Raw genomic sequence first — 17,612 nt, forward strand, 5'->3', positions numbered from 1 at the left:
AGGCATGGTTAACAAAACAAATTCTAGTTAGAATGGAATTTATTTATCTTGGACGGTAGCCTACTGTTACATAGCAATCTTAACAATTAAATAGTTTAAAAAAATATACTAACTACTAAACTGCCAACTTACTTTAATATCACAGTATAAAAATAACATATTACAGCTTATAACAAATAAATAACCTACATGCAAAAACAATAACAGTATAAATTATTAGATATTTTTTTTCTTACACAGCAGCCTCATCTTTGGAATCTATTAAAATAAGTACAGTACCTAGGATATATAAAATTAATACATAGAAAACCCATTTATAGATTGAACCAGGAATTAAAATGGCAATAAAGAATATGATTTTTGATTTTGATTTTCTATTTGAGTACTAAACTAATTTTGATTGGTTGCAAAGATGTAGGTACAATTCTTTTAAAGATGTAACAATCAGTTGAGTGTTATCAAAGATATATAACCAGAATTAACAGCCAAAACCTTCTATCTAAAGAAAGCAATAATATAAAGAACACCTATTTAATTTTTTTGCAATATATTAATAATAGTTTTCTTAAGAATTTTTAAGGTTTTGGATTAGGTATGAATACTTAAAATTTCTATAGAATTACAGTAGTACAGTTAGTAGTTTCTCTAAATTGTATCTCTTGTTAGTTTACATAATGCGTTATTTTTAGATTTCTCCACATAAGTATTTTTAATTATTAGTTAATGAGGGGAGAGCCAAGTATGAGCCTAATCGATTAAAATGTTCTCGACTTTTTTCAAGTCTCAAAAAAAAGGTATTAGAGTACCATATCCGTCTATGGACAATGCCAACACTTTTGACTTGTAGTGGAAGTTTAAAAAATATTTGAGTTGGGTCACATAATTTCTGCTGGCATATTGTGTGGATGAGCCCCCACGTGTTATTTCATGCTCTTTACTTATTCAACAGATAGGCTACAATAAATGTTATTTTCAAGGCAAACATACAATTGCAAAGGTATTTGTGAAAACAAGAGGTACAGTGGTCTTAGTGCTATTTAGAATATTTTGAATGCTGAGGTAGCAAAGATTGAAAGATTTAGAAGTTAACATATCCTATAGGCCTACTCGTGTTGGTATTTTCATTTTTCATTTTCACATGATAAAGAAATACATAGCTTGGAACTCGCAAATAAGAATATCCATTGATCAACTAAATTCATCCAAGAAAATCTGCATTATTAAAGATCTTAAACACCTTTTAAGGCTAAAACGATAACAATGATATTCACATTTTGATTTTACGTTTTATACGCACGGTGATTTAAACAAGATTTGTTATACAAAATACTTACTTGAACCCCTCGCACTTTGTAAAAACGCCCAGACTTTTAAAGACAGATTAAAATGTGATTCCACTTGAATTAGAACTAAGAAAATGTAGGTTAGCTTTTAGTAAAAAACGATACAATGGTTCTCAACTTTTTCGGTGCAACTATATCTTTCTTGCTAGGTCTTCCCCGCTTTTTCTTTTCACTAGCCACTACTGGTTTGAGGGTTTTTGTTTCTTTAGAAGCTGTCCTGTTATTCTGAGGCTGTTTGTTCCACTGCTCTTGCAACTCCAAGGCCACATGGTGGTCTAAATGTTCCTGCAGTTCATAGATGGATATTTGTTGTTTGCAGTATGAACATTCCTCACTCGCCGATGTTTGTTGGTCAGCTCGGTCAAACATATCTGGAGAAGTTTGGAACACACTCTCTGACTCAATCAAATCCTCTTCTGACCCATCTGTTTGTTTTTTAACCTGAATTACACACTTGGACGTAGTAGTGGGAACGTTTGGCATTGCACTAGATGGATGAATGTCAACTACAGTTTCTACGATTGTCGGAGCACAGTCGGATTCTGTGGAATAGCGAGAGCAGCTGCTTTTAACATTACATGTTGAAGACGAGGTGTTTTTTATTTCTTTCATTTTGCTGATTTTACGTTGCAAAGGAGATGGGAGGATTCCCATGATGCTGTCGTCTATATTTTCAAGGTCGGGAAATATTTCTGAAGGGCTGATCCAGCTTTCTTCACTTTTTACTGTGGGTTCTTTGACTTGAGATTTGAATGGGTCTTTTTGATTAATGTGCTTGGATTCCACAATAGTTGGAACATGATTAATTATTACCTTCTCCACACTTTTACTAGGGTCATCGATTTTATTGTTTCTATCTTCTGAAACATTTCCTTCTCTAGGACTACATTTTACTATTTTGTTCGGTTGGTTCTTAAAATATCTTTCAAAGAAGGATGTTTTTCCACCCTGTTCATCATCTTTGGTTGTCTCTTTAGTATTTGAATCACATTTACCACTCACATCATCATTTACCAGAGGAGGGTCAGCTTTAGAGGACGTTACTTCTGCATCAATCAATTTACTGGTTGAAGGTTTGACTTTGAAAAAATTATCTATTGACCCAACAGAATTTCCTGAGTAGTCTGTGAATTTTCCAGCAGATAACCCCAAGTACTTCAGGGGAGGATGCCTACAAAGAAATTTGCAAATAATTGATCAGCTATGAAAAGGAAACCAAACAAAGAGACAAACTGGAATTAAATTCATGCATTCCCTCCCCGGAAGTATTAGAAACAAAGGTAGCGTAAATAAATTCAAAAATAAACTTAAGGGGTTTTTAATTGATAGTGAATTTTAGATTAGTTTAGATAATTTTGTACACTGTAGCAAAAAAACTGTATGACTAAGTAGGGAAGTAGGTTAAATTATGTGAAGTAGTTTTAGGTTGATGACACATTCATGTACACTTGTTTTGTATGTATTGAATAAAGATTTATTGATTGATTGATTGATAATATATCCATGACTGAGCACCATGCCTTAGGAATACTAAAAACCTGCCAAAATCATTTAGATTAAAAAAAAAATCTGTAACTTTGTTTCTGATAAAAGATACTTTCTTGCAAGGCATATTTCATGAATTTTATGGAAATATTTGTAACAAATAATGATTAAAATGAACTTTCTGAACTAGCTAAGCTAAGACTATCTGGACAAGAGGAGATAGTATATGAAGGACGGAGCCAATTCACATTATGCTCATCTGATTAAATGTTTGTACGGTAGATATTTGATGATTTGAAATTGGAGAGTCAAGCAAATAAATTTGGAATATCATAAGGTTTGACTTATTGGAAGAAAAATAAATCATTCAAATGACAAAGAGTGCATTTTTTACTATGTAAGATCCCTTTTGTAATTGGGTACGATGCCTAGGTCAAGCAAATGCAACTTTAATGTTGTGTTTGAGGGATAAATTTGAAATTTCACATTTGACAAATGAGGAGCGTTGGACCGAACAATTGTCAAGGAACAAGATAGTCTTATGATTTTGTGTCTTCCATATCCTTGATTTTATGATTCAATCAACTTATTGAACAAATCAGTTGTCATTATTTTACCGATAATTTAGATAAAATGTTTGAATGCCTACTAAACACCTGGCTTTGCAGCTTTTCCAATAAGCAAACACTGCTAACCAGACGATTCAATTACACTAACTAAACACCAAAGCTACTGTGCCTAACAGGATGTATAGTTTCCTGGACAACTGTATACAGTTCTGACGACGAAACTTTGAATTACTACGAGTTCCATATCAGCCTGCACTCTACTTGGAATTGAAATATTAAGTATCAAAATGCATGGTAATACTCAGAAATATCAAGAGTTTCTCGAAGACTAGGCTTTTATTTTGAATGATCAAATGTTGGAAATACCAAGACTGTACTTGTATAAATGCTTCAACTAACAATTAAATTTTAACTCACCAAGCATCAGAAGTAGGGTTGGCACAGTTGTGTTTGCTGAGAACCCTGAAGGCACAGCCAGCAATCCTCTCACTTTCATAACCAGGGAACGCAACTGAGCGAGACATTGCCACATCTCTGCCGTCAACCTCTTGGCTGAAGTGAATAGTCAACAGTTGAGCTTTTCGCTTGTTCTGACAACAAATATGTTTTCAAAGTCATTTTTTCCAAATCAACAATGATAGTTAGGAATAATTTACTGAAGGAGAAATGAGATTTTATACACTTATAACAATTAAATTTGTGTGTCTATAGTGCACTAAACATGATTATACAGTAGACTCTTTTTTATTACGAGACCCTGTACAAGAACTAAGCAGCTGAGCAGATACATTACTGAGTAAAATCTCTCCTTTTTTTAATGACATATCTATATATTAATAAGCACGCAGCTCGTGTACATCGCAGGGAAAATCTACGCATATTGTTAGAAAGATATTTTCCTGTAGATGTGCAGAATCCCTTTATTTTTTAACCCTCCGAGTGTTATTTGTCGCTGCAGCGACACATAACACACTTTGTGTTTTGTTTAGTGTCGCTACAGCGACACACAAACACTATTTACGGCAAAGGTTCTATGACTGACTGAATCGGATTGAACTGGATCGAGTTAGGTATCGTTCTTTTCGTTAGATTCTAAGCTTTCTCCAGAGGTCTGTCTCAGCGCTGTATGTTCTCCGAGCCGATCGTAATTGTAGCAGACAGCTGACGTGCGTATTTGTAAACAGCTTGGTTATAACCTCGCACCGATGACTGATGTGTTTTATTACGTTTATCATTGTTTTAGTGTTAAAAATCAAAAGTAGTGATATACGTGGTGCATTATAAGAAGATTTAAGTGATTTTGAAGGGCTGGTTGATGATCCTGAAGAAGTAGGTAGTGATATTGATGTAAATTATCAGCCAGATTCCTAGCTATGGTTAGGCTATGCATTCTTAGCTAAACGCTATGTACTGAAATCTGTTTTTTGCCCATAACTTATTTATTTGCAAATCTACTTCCTTACATTATTATATATTTGTAATCCTCATAAAATTTAGAACAAAGTGGCTATTTTCAAATATTTATAAGCCTATAATTTATACAATTTCATTGAGCGTGAACTTATTTTTTTTTTTGAAAATTTTCCAAAATATTTTTTTTTACCTAAAAATTTTTTTTAACAAATGTTCCTTATGTTTTATATATAATATTGAAGCCCATGATTTTTCAAACAAAATGGTATATAGAACAGTATAATTAACATTGTTTTTAAGCTTCTCAGATCCGTTTTAATAAATCCTTGCAAATGAGCTAAAAATAGGCAGACATTAAGGCCAAAACAAGGGACACTTGGAGGGTTAACAGAAGAAATACATTTTAACCTTAAAATAAATTCTAATGACAATAAATCGGTAAAATTGCTAGGAATCCATATTGATCAGAAGCAGAATTGGAGTGAGCATACAATATTTTTATGTAGTAAATTGGCTAGAACTGTATTTTTGTTAAAAAAATTAAAGGATAATGCAAGTGAACAAAATATTCTAAATTGTTATTATGCATTTTTTCATTCTCACCTACAATATGGTGTTCTCTGATGGGATAACTTTGTAGGAGCCAAAACCGTTTTCAAATGGCAAAGGAAAGAAGTTAGGTGCATTAGAGGAACAAAGCCCAGGGACGATTGCAAAGCAGATTTTAAGGCCTTAAATATCCTAACCCTTCCAACTTTATACATTTTAAATTGCTTATTATACGTAAAAGAGAATATAGAGCAAGATAGTATCCGATCTGACATACATGCACATACACAAGAAATAGCCATCATCTCAACTTACCACTTACAAGACTTACACTTTCACACAATAGCTACAAATATCATAGTATACAATTTTTTAATAAATGGCCCCCTTCCGCAATAACAATTCCTATAAAAAAAATTCAAAACAATCCTTGATTCATGGTTAAAATTAAAATATTTTTTTATCTTACTCTGTAGATAAGTTCTTGTCCTTGGAAGGTTTTAGATACAAGTTTTTAAATAATATAAAATCAAGGTTCCTGTTATTTATTCCATTTCCATGTCTATGTTTAATGTTTTAAAGATAAGATGCCATTTGACAATGCCAATTGCTTTTGTAGAGATTTGTTTGATTTGATTTGTAATTTTAACTTTAACTCAACAACATCCATTAGCCTAGACTTTATCTTTATACTTTTTGATTTTACACTGCAGCCTGATGATAGCACAACAATATGCTAAAACCTAGGTCACAGAAAAAAACAACGTTATTTTAATGTGAATAGTTTAGTATGAAGATATTTAAAATGTTATTAGTTCCTCACCTGTCCACAGAGTTCCATTTTCCACATCTCATGATGTCAAAAATATCAAAAGTTACAGCAATTTTTGTGATTTTACCCCAAAATATCACAGTTTCACCCCTTAGATGCTTACTGCTTACCCATTACAAGGGTTGTTGGCAAACTAATGAGAGATAGTATGTGAATTTGCTGATACAGTTTATTAGTAAGTGTATAATCGATGTGATGGCACTATATAGAAAACTGAGAATGACAGGTCTTCAAGGGAAAAAACCTCTTAAACAACTGCCTCTACTAAATGCAAAAAAATTGTAATTTGACTCTTGGTTTATTTTTGTTTACCATGTGTATGTCCTCATCAAGCCGCTCTGCCACCTCTGTGGCCAGCTCTGACAGCCAATGAGTAACGTTGGTTTTGGTACGCAAGGACGTGACTCCCGGGAACTTCTTACAACATCCAATACTCTTGGACACCAGCCGAGGCGTCACAGGGTCCAAGTCTATCCCACGGGCAATGTTGTACAGCCAAGTCCTGGGAAGAAATTGTATCAAACATCAGCTTATTAAATGTGAATAAGTGTTGATCTACTTAATAAATACAACAAAAATAAAATTATTAATGTGAAACGAGATAGTTTTGTTGAAATACTGATACAACTTTTTGGAATTTTAAGCGTCAGAATTGAGGAATGAAGGAGTTAAAAACTAGAAACATTTGTGGTTAAGTTATAGAGGCAAAGAGCAATTAATGGAATAAATTAAAATTTGAGTGAATAGCCCAGGATGGTGAGAAATAGTACTGCACTAAGAAAAGTCATGACACATTTTACACCAAAATAATCACATTATGCTAGATGTTAATGTTACACACTTCAACTATACAGTTCATTAGTCATGAGAATGAATGTAAAAACAACCAATTAAAAAAAGGATTTATCATATTTTAATTTTACAAGTTTAAACTCACTTACCCAGTTTTGTCGTCGTACTTTGCTTGCAGCTGTTTCTCAGTGAAGTTAGCCAGTTCGGACATTAGCGTGATACCTAGCCTCTCCACAACATCGTCCCCCAACTTGCCGCCGAGGTTGCGAACCTTCTTCAGAGGCAAGCTGCTGTACAGTTCTCTCACACTGGCAGGTGGCAGCACTGTCTGTCTGTTGGGTTTGTGCATTCCAGCCACCAGTTTGGCCAAGATCTATACCAAAAGATTACACTAGAATTACATGTGTATTCACTCATAACCTACCTAACTATAACTTGTATAACTTGACCTATCCTACCTGTCAAGGAGTATTTGAAACATTCTGAAGAATGATTTCAAGCGTAATGAGTCAACAGAGGTTGGAAGGAATGAGATCCGATTTATTCTGTTTCTGACTTACTAGCTGATTAACCAAATCAAATTACGGATTAGAAAAAACAGAGAGCTACGAGCGTTATACCAAGACACTGATATAATAGCTTTGATAAAGGCAAAAAGATTAGGTTGGCTAGGTCATGTATTGCGAAGGGAAGAAGGAACAAGACTGAAGGAAGTATGTTCTGCTGTACCAACTGGAAAGCGTCCACTGGGTAGACCAAAAATGAGATGGTATGACCAAGTTAAGAGAGATGTGAGTCAGTGTGGAGGGACAGTGGAGATGGCAGCGGACAGAGAAGCGTGGAAGAGGCTGATCTACGAGGCGAAGAATCGACTGCGATTTGTAGCACCCCAGCAGTAAGTAAGTAAGTAAGCTGATTAACCAACGATAAAGTCAACCAATCAAACTCCATGAATAGGCGAGTCTACATCATCCAAACATTTATTGCCACACTATTCAGACACGACCATACCCACATTTATCTCAAAATTACATTTGGCAAAACACTATCCCAGCCAAAGAAGAGAGGGTTTTCTTTATAATACTATGCTTTATGTTACACAAATCTCTGTTGGATAAGCAATAACTAATGAGTAAAAATAAACTAATTCACTTTGCTCGTAAATAACAAAGTTTTAAAATTTTTAAGTAAACTTAACCAATGTTATTGTAATAATTGTCACATACACATGGCTTGTTTGTATCAAGCCACTTCTTAAATCTCAGGGAAAATTTTGATTTTGTCCGGATAAACTAAAAGCCAGTAATAATTATGTAAATGAAATATATAGCAGTCCCACAAACTCAGGGCGATGTGTTTGAAAAGTGAGGAGTTATTGGAGAAAAGGGTCAACAATTAAAACTAAGAGAAAAAGTTGTAATTTTCTGTTTTTCATGCATATTAACTACATTTTTATAAAACCAATAACAATGTTTAATTTTGGAAATAAAGATAATTATTCACAAAATTTACGTTTATTATTCTGATGTTGTAGTTATTAGGTATGACTCTTATGACTCCGTCCTAGTGTCAATGTCTGCAAGCGGCACTAGGTTTAGACTGTTTAGAGGTTCGGATGTCAAAGGCAATGTATAACTTTCAAAGCTACTGAGTTCTATAGTCCACTGTCTTCGGGTTGTAAATAAACGTTAATAATGACATAGGGTTTTGTTAACCTTACATTTTTCATAGGTTCGCCAACAAAATCCTGCTTTGTTATTGGATTCTGATTTTGTGACATTGCTTGCATGGTTGCAAATAACTTATAAAAATTATTCTTGATTACCTTGTTATGTGCAATGCCAGCAGAACAGCGGAAACCTGTCCGATCATAGACAGCAGCTCTCATTTCCTCCACGAGGGCTGTTGCAGTAGCTAACTTGTGCAGCAGAGGGTCAGAGAGGCTGCAACCGTAAACCTCACCAAGCCAGGTGTCAACCCCGACACTGCGTGCTCCTGAAATATCAAATACAATACACTCAGACAGCAAAATACATGTAGCTCGCATACATTCACTGTATTGTCAGTGGCAACGTGTTTATCAATCGGCTATTCAACATCTGTACAAATATGATTGCTCTTGGACTTCTTTCTGATTGGACAAGGGTTTGGTCTCAAGGTGTCTTAATAAGAATGGATTACTGAATTATTTTATTTTATACTACTGTAGTTTATAAAAACTTACCAAACATCGTGTGGTAGTTTGGACAAGAGGCTGGACCCAATAATAGAATGAGGAGTCTCTTACAGCAGTAATTTTGTTGTTTGAAATGAGGCAAGTAGTGTTAGAAATGTTAGTCTTTATATTGGGAGGGTTTTCATTCTCAACCCACAAAATATTTTAAGACAAAAATTGGTTTTACATAGTCAAATAGCCTAATGATTAAACTGCTCAGTAGATTAAAACAAGTTTTGTTGTGAAAACAGCATTTTCAAAGCTTGCAACTAGTCAAAAACACAATTAAAACAAACACAACACGGACATAAAAACTGTACGAATATACAAACATTATGGCCCCTTTTATGCACGACGTTTTTCGTCAGGCAGAATCCATTGGGCATTCCATCTGGGTAGGGCGGAGGACTTACGCTCCACCGAGTTTCGGCGTTCTGTCGGAGCGTTTTTTACATAGGATCAAATGGAACCCTTTTATGACACGGCATTTTCCGTTGGGCGGAATGCAGCGCTGCCAACCTACCCTGTGCTCTGTCATACACAGTATCAAAATCGCCTAACCATTTTAAACAGTAGATCATTGTAATGGACCGAGGATACAGCTAAAGAAGTGATATGCCTAATTGCAAAAAAAACTTACATGGTGAGTATAATTAAGTTTAAATTTTTGTTTAAATCCTCGGAATAAAACAATCATTTCACAGCACACTGTATAAGTTTGCAAAAGCTCCAACCAGTCTACGACTTTGATTCACCGGGTGTGTACAGCCCACCTCCTTCCACGTTGTCTAATTTTCTTCACAGAAATAGTTCACACCCAAAAAAAAAGGATCTTTCTTGCCTTTTGTGACTGATGATGGCCAAATGAACAAAGTTGGCAGCACTGGCACCCCCCACCGCCGACCTTATAAAAAACCAGCAGATTCCGCTAGGCGGAAAAACTGCATAAAATGTGCCTAGATTCCGGCCGACCGAAAACGTGCATAAAAGAGGCCTAAGATAGTGTTATCATAATCCTGAATTAGTCCGGTGCGGCGCAGGGGTTGGTATCAGTCAAAAAATATTTTACAACAAAATTAAGAACCTAAAAAAAGTATTAGAACAGGCCCTAACCACCAAACAAATTCTGTAGGCCTAGTACCAAAAAAATGCTGGATTGTCATAAAATAAAATTCAACCCTTACATAAAATGAAATCATAATCTAGGAATGGGGAGAGGCAACGGCAATGGGTTTAATTAGGTTCATTACTTTTTCATTTGAACAATACCTTCGTCATTGCTGCTGTCTGGTGAGTAGCCGACAACAAATGTGTTCTCCAGCTGAGCTGATGTCACCTTGGTGTGTTTAGCCAGACGTTGCGCCACCACCTCCGTCAGGTCGATGTACGCCTCGTCCACGCTGGCTCGCTGCACCACCTCGCTGAACTCACAGATCACCTTGATCACTTCACGTCCTGCATCTCGATACCTTAGTCATAAATAAACCAAATGATCACAATACAATATAGCTTACCTACTCAACTAACTATAACCAACTATAGCTATTATAACCACTTTGAACTGTAAAACTGCCATTGCCAATCTAAAATAGAAGGAAGTAGACACTAATAAACAGCTTATGTACAACTTGAAATGGCTGAAAGTAGTAAACACATACCGGTAGTTATCCTAAAAACTGTTAAATACAGTAACTGTACAATCATTACCAGGCGAAACACATCCATTTACGTAGATGTATCTGATGTATGTAGTTACTGCCAATGGTGTAGTCGCACTATTGTCGCAAAAAAATAGGGTCTGACTTTGGGGAGGTACGAATGAGGCATTAGTTCAAAATTCCTCCGTGAACAGCGCTGTAGTAGAGAGCACTTTGGCAATGAAGGTTTACTAATCGCAAAAATAGTTCTGTTCATAAAATAAAATTATAAATGCCTCAAATTCAATTTTATAATTTTTTTATTATAAAATTAAACCATCATAACCTAACCGAACTAACCAAACTTGCTGATAATGAAATATAACAAAAGTTTATTAATATAAAAATAATTCTGTTTATTAAATAAAACTAGAAATTGCTCAATTAAAATGTTATAATGACTTAATATTAAAACTAAACTGTCATAACCGAACCAAACCAACCAAACTTGCTGATAATGAAAAAAATCTTGGACAAAAAGTTAATGCTACCAGCGGGATTCGAACCCGGGACCTTCAGCATATCAGCCCGGCACGCTGACCACTAGACCATCGAGGCCGATGGCCAAAGACCGTATTGTTACGGTAATGGCGTTTCTTCAGCTAATAAGAAGTCCACAGCTGTCATCGTAGGCTCTTCTATACCTCCCCTGAGTAAATACCAAAAAAATACGGGTCACTTACTCATATAATAGGTTCTTTAGAAAAAGCAGAGTGGGAAAGCCGTTCCTACCTCACTAAACTACTAGTTACTACAGGACAGATGCGTTCACTCAAGTGGCCAGAACACACTGTTATTAAAATCATTAAAAATTCTCAGTCTTTCTAGGTTTTTCTATAAAAGTTTTCTTTTCAAGCGTAAAATAATTTTGATGTCTTGTTTGTATATTGTCTATTATATATATATATATATATATATATATATATATTTTTACCATGTACAATATTTTATATTCCTCAAAATGTAGGTACAGCAAGTATTGCATAAGCAACATCTAAACTTTAAGCAACTTTGAAATTGTTTACATTCATTTTAAAAGACTTTACTCGACTTCTGTCTGCTCTCTGTACTCTCCCTCCAGTAATGGAAAACATTGTTATCTCAATACTTGGCCAAAAAATCAATGTTTGACGAAAACCTTGATGTAACAAAAACATCGGCACTTTGAAGTATCCAAAATACACGTTTGATTTCATCATAATGGAACCTTATAGTGAGCACTAAAATGTTCTTTTTTTTCAAAGTTTTAAGTGCAATTAAGTAGCCTAATTTGTTAACAAAAAAACCTAACCTCTTAGAGAGAATAGAACCGTCAATGGTCCCTGCAATTATATTTCTATAACTTAATAAACAAATCACTTACTTGGTCAGATCAGCCTTGCCACGCACTGCTGGTACGCTCACTAGTTGTATCTCTGGACAATGTTTTTTGGCTTCGTCTCCCCGCATATGCCTTGTGACACCCATGTCTCTTGCTTCGTAGTTCACAGCAATAATCCTATACAGATTTGCATTATATCAATGACTAAATAAACTAGGCATAATCAAAACTGAAACTAAAGGTTGTTAAAGAAAGTTTAATTTTTTGTTTGGGTAGTGTACTTAGATTAAAGTGGCTCAAAAATACTTAAGTCGAAGCTTTTTAAAACTAACTGTCCATAATTAGATTGGTGATAAAGATTATCACAAAATAGGGCAATGAACTCTTACATTAAGTACAATTTGAAATAAAAATCGCTAATTGTTGCTTAATGCAAATTTTTAAACAGCAATCATCAGGATATAGTTTATGACTGGGACGGTGGCATCGTCTTTTAATCCAGCTACTAGGAGGTCACGAATTGTGGATATTTATAGGCATGCACTGTGGATGTGATACTCCCTTGTGTGGATTATTGTCCGCACTAGTGAGTACAACGACTCCCAGCAGTACTATTCTACTTAGACCAATCTGTTAATACCAAGGCAAACATGTGGTTCAGTGGTTCGGATTCCACTATAAACTGTAGATTCTTTAGTTGCCATTAGCTGTAGGCCTAATGGCTATTAATTAACAGGTGTGCCTAAGGAATATGTCGGCCTTAGTCACTAAAAAGTAAAAAGACTACAAGATCGCGTCACTCATCTCCATTCATACTTGGCTTAAAATACCTACTTTGTATGGTTTTTTTTAAGTAGGTATAAAACTGATAGCCTAGGCTTAGTCAAATAAAAGAGGACATTTGCTTTTGATCATAAAAACACAACTAAGTAGTTTATTAGGCTCAAAAATATTAAATTATGAAATAATCCATAAAACTTAGCTTATTTGTAAAATAAGCCTACTTACCCACCACCCTTCCACTGGTTATATTGAACCACAGCCATTGGCTTCCCTTTCAGTGATGGATTCAGCCTAGTTTCTACTTGACAATAGAAACAGTCCATGTCGACTAGAGCAACAACCCTGTCATTCATGTTTTAAGTACTTCAGTCTGCTTCTGTGTAAAACAAAATGCAAAAGAATATGAAATAATTTGTTAGTTATACTATTTATTATCAAAAACACTACAAGTGTAGGCTATCTTCAAAGGGCTAGCCTATATATAAAATACCTTATAGCCTACGGCAGCTATTTTAACTCACAAAAACACTGGAAATGAAAACAAACAACAAGCCAGGGGTTGAGATGAGTAACTTAAGTTACCATCGATAAAAAAAACTAGAAAATACAAATAAATAACTTACTTTAAGTGGTCCAACTACATTATAGTCCTAGTTCAATAGTGTTCAGGCAAGTGGGATACAATTACTATTTACTTATCGTTCCAAACAGTTTGTCAGAGTTTATGAGAGTATAAACTTTGGTAGTCTACATTAAAATACTGCTAGATTAACGGTTAGGCCTATGTTCTTTCAAGAAATTGAAGCCTAAGTAGTATCGTTGAGCTGCACTTCTATTTATTTATTTATTTATTCTTATTTATACTTCTGTAGGCCTATCAATTATTTTTTCATTCGATATATCAAGTTTGGTTGCAAAACCTAACAAAACTGAATGAAATAATCAATATATCAAATAATTAATTTATAAATCAACATTTTTCATTCGAATGAGTGTAGGACAGATACTAAAGTGCAGCCAAATGATTTTTCGCCACACTATGATGTTTTTAGCAGTTTTACATATACGTTAATTGGTGGCTGAAAGTTATGTTTTGCTGGCCATGCCATCTGTCATCGTCATTTGGGGATCGAGCAAGTTTTTACATCCCTAGGGCCACAAAATCAGCTGTCCCCTTACTTTCTTAAAACATGAATGCATATTAAATACACAATCAGTATCCGTAGCATTGCAATAGAATTTTTTTATTGTCACCATTGCCTAAGTTAGCAACTAGCCTATTTATTATTATTATTGCTGATTCTTCAAATTATTTCTTCACCTTAACCTTTAAGTTGTAAGTTAGTTGTGTTGACTATCAGTGTGCATTATTATTGTGGCGAATAGGGCCTAGTGGTAATAAAATAGGGCATAAAATAGTGTGGTGAAAAATAGCGTTCCCACCACGGACCCAAACTAACCAAACCAACCAAACTTGCTGATGGTGAAAAAATCGCATGAAGGTTTACTAATCAATCGATAGTTTCAATCGATATTAGCATAGCCCAGTTAAGAAACTGTACCCTGGTTTTGCAGCTCTCGATCGTTTTAAGTTCTCGACTTCGTCTCAAACTAAAAAACTATCTCGAGTCGACAAAACCTGATTCACGGCCCTAGGTACGAAATATACTATTGTAGGCTTATTGACTATGACTAGTTTGAATAAAGAATTCCAATATAAAAAGTAGGGTTAGGTTATGAATTGATTTGACGTCTAGAATAGACCTATAGGCCCTAATTGTAAGATTATTTGCTGTTTTTTTATTAAACTTACTCAGTAGACTAGCACAGTAAACAATTAAATTAAAAATTTCTGAATAGCGTAATAATGTAAAATGAAAATAAATAATTTTCCTGGACTAACCTCTTTGTATTAGGTGGATTAGGTTTAACGTTTAGTTAGGCCCAGCCCAGGCTATGTATGTAATGTTATTTGTTATTTTTTTTATTGCTATGTAAACAAATCCACAACTAAGTTAATCTTACATTTTCTAGTTCTACTCAAAAGGTCGCTGATTATGTTACTTTTTGTTGCTTGTTCCCAACAATTCAAAGTTTTGTAAATTAAAACACTAAAATCAAAATCTCTTTTTTTTCTTTTTTTTAAGCTTAAAACAATCACTTTTATAATTCACTCTTCATCTGTACCCTGCCTGGGCCTGACCCTTCGTCTTTCTTCAACAGTGGTCGATCTCATGTGTGAACTGAACTGTCACTGTCACTCAACTCACTGTCCACTTCCTTCCACTGTCCAGTCTCCACATACATGAACCACGGCCGTGCATCAACACTACGGTTGTCAACAGTGTCAACCACTGAGCTGTGGTTAGAAATAGAATTTATTTATCTCAATGCTGTCGCTGTCAACTGTCACTTACTACACTATAGAATAATATTAATATTATACTAATATAATTTTTAAACACTACTAAGTTCCTCGCCCTCCTCACCTCAAATTTGGAGGGAGCTCCAAACAAAATAAAACCGACAAAACCCGGGTCTGACTTAGGGGAGGTACGATTGAGGCATTAGTTCAAAATTCCTCCGTGAACAGCACTTTAGTAGAGAGCACTTTGGCAATGAAGGCTTAAGTTACTAATCGCAAAAAAATAATGCCTCAAATTAAATTTTATTATTTTTTAATTATAAAATTAAACTATAATAACCTAACCGAACTAACCAAACTTGCTGATAATGAAATAATATAACAAAAGTTTAGTAATAGAAAAAATAATTCTGTTTATTAAATAAAACTAGAAATTGCTCAATTAAAATTTTAAAATGACTTAATAAATAAAATTAAACCGTCATAACCGAACCAAACCAACCAAACTTCCTGATAATGAAAAACTCTGGACAAAGAGTTAATGCAACTCGCGGGATTCGAACCCGGGACCTTCAGCATATCAGCCCGGCACGCTAACCACTAGACCACCGAGGCCGATGGATTCAGGTCGTATTGTTACAGTAATGGCGCAGGACTACTAACATACAAGGGCTGGCCCACTCCTTTGAAGTGAACGCGTGCCGCTTGATGCTGCCCCCCCTCGCCCCGCGCACCCCACCTTCCACCGCTGTGACGTAGCAGCGGTAGCTGCCGCCAGACACTGCCATTGCAACACGTGCTTTTACGCCTGCAGTTGTCTTGTATTTATAACGTGTGTACATAGAAATAGTATATTGTTTAGTTATGATATTATTTTAAACGTAATAGTACTTTCATATAATGTAGTTTTAGTGAGTGTTTTACACCATGGTGGGCTGCAGTGTCGCAATTTGTAGGAACCACTCTAAAAGAACAAAAGATGTAGTATATCACGTTTTTCCAAAAAATCAAAGTTTGAGAGATGTGTGGGTTCAGAAGTGTAAAAGAGGTGATGTTTTCGATCCCAAACATGGAAGAGTGTGCAGTGAACATTTTTTGGAAAGTGACTATCTAGACGATTTAAAAAACCGACTTCTCGGATTACCACAAAGGAAAATACTAAAAGAAGGTGCTGTCCCATCGGCTAATTTAGAATTTAAAAAGGTAGGTGATTGTTTAAATGAAAGAAACATAAGGCAAGTAAAAAGAGGAATTAGACAATCTGCTCTTGAAAGGTTGAAATCTCTTAGCCCCCAAAAAAGTAGCCCGCGTAAAACAATCGGTACACCAATTACTAGCCCAAACAAAAGTCCTGTCAAACAAACAACTGATATTCCTAACTTAATTGGATCAAGCCCTGCTATAAGTCCAAAATTAATTGAATCAAGCCCTCATCTTGCACTTCAATTAAAATTTAGCCCAAACAAATCAGAATCCACACACTCAAACTTAACATGTGGCCCAAGTCCAAAAAAACGAAAATTACAAGAACTAAACTGTGATAATTGTTGCGATTCAAATGCGAATGAGGAAAATTCTAAACGTTCTGAATGTTTGAGTTGTATTGAGAAATCTAAACAATTAGAGACATTGAATTCGCAAGTAAATAAATTAAAACAACAACTAAAGAAAACTCAATGTAGCCTAAAAATCAAAAGTAACCGGCTAAATAGGTTTCTTAGGAACAAAGCTAAAAAAGTTGCCAATGTGAAAAATAAAAAGAAACATAAACATTTAGATGGAGAAATTAGAACTTTTTACGAAAATTGCCAAAGAATATTTACCAAAAACCAAATCAAAGCCATTATCAAAAACAAAAGAGGGAAAAAAGGAGTGAAAGGAATTAAGTGGAATTCCGAAAACATTTCACGAGCAATTATTCTTAGATCCATTAACCAAAAATGTTATAATTTCCTTAGAGAAAAATATGGTTTGCCCTTGCCGTCAGAATCGACCCTACAAAGGTGGTGCTCCAAATTCCAGTGCAATCCTGGGGTTCAATACAATGTGTTGAAAATTATGTCTAATAACGCAAAAAATCTGAGTGACTTAGAAAGAAAAACTGTTTTAAGTTTTGATGAAATGTCCGTTGATAGCAGGATATCCTATCATGCTGGATTAGATCAGGCATTAGGCCCATTTTCCAAAGTCCAAGTTGTTATGGCTAGAGGTCTGGCGTCACCTTGGAAGCAACCCATCTATTTTGATT

The 17,612-nt window shown here is 35.0% G+C and overlaps 1 protein-coding gene across 1 annotated transcript; it reads right to left on the reverse strand.

Moving 5' to 3' along the window:
• Nucleotides 1-32: 32 nt before the first annotated feature.
• Nucleotides 33-14,931, reverse strand: LOC129004625 (DNA polymerase eta-like). Its single transcript, XM_054433172.1, has 9 exons — nucleotides 14,903-14,931; nucleotides 13,225-13,375; nucleotides 12,259-12,393; nucleotides 10,468-10,667; nucleotides 8,809-8,978; nucleotides 7,133-7,356; nucleotides 6,504-6,693; nucleotides 3,815-3,987; nucleotides 33-2,514 (listed from the first exon to the last, which is right to left on the reverse strand). Exons 2-9 carry the CDS (start codon nucleotides 13,350-13,352, stop codon nucleotides 1,425-1,427), a joined length of 2,310 nt encoding a protein of 769 aa, XP_054289147.1. The 5' UTR covers nucleotides 13,353-13,375; nucleotides 14,903-14,931; the 3' UTR covers nucleotides 33-1,424.
• Between the last annotated feature and the right edge of the window lie 2,681 nt (nucleotides 14,932-17,612).

The sequence above is a fragment of the Macrosteles quadrilineatus genome, unplaced genomic scaffold (genome assembly GCF_028750875.1).
Source record: "Macrosteles quadrilineatus isolate MER2022 unplaced genomic scaffold, UCM_ALF_1.0 Scaffold_10__1_contigs__length_6754688, whole genome shotgun sequence".
Taxonomy (NCBI): Eukaryota; Metazoa; Arthropoda; class Insecta; order Hemiptera; family Cicadellidae; genus Macrosteles; species Macrosteles quadrilineatus.

Bases quoted from the DNA above. Each gene is read 5' to 3' on its own strand.
- LOC129004625 (XM_054433172.1), bottom strand. From the start codon at position 13,352: ATGAATGACAGGGTTGTTGCTCTAGTCGACATGGACTGTTTCTATTGT. The intron at 12,394-13,224 runs GTAAGTAGGCTT...AAATCTGTATAG, and splicing joins AACCAGTGGAAGGGTGGTGG to GATTATTGCTGTGAACTACG. The intron at 7,357-8,808 runs GTAATCAAGAAT...CTTTTGGTATAG, and splicing joins CTGGCATTGCACATAACAAG to ATCTTGGCCAAACTGGTGGC.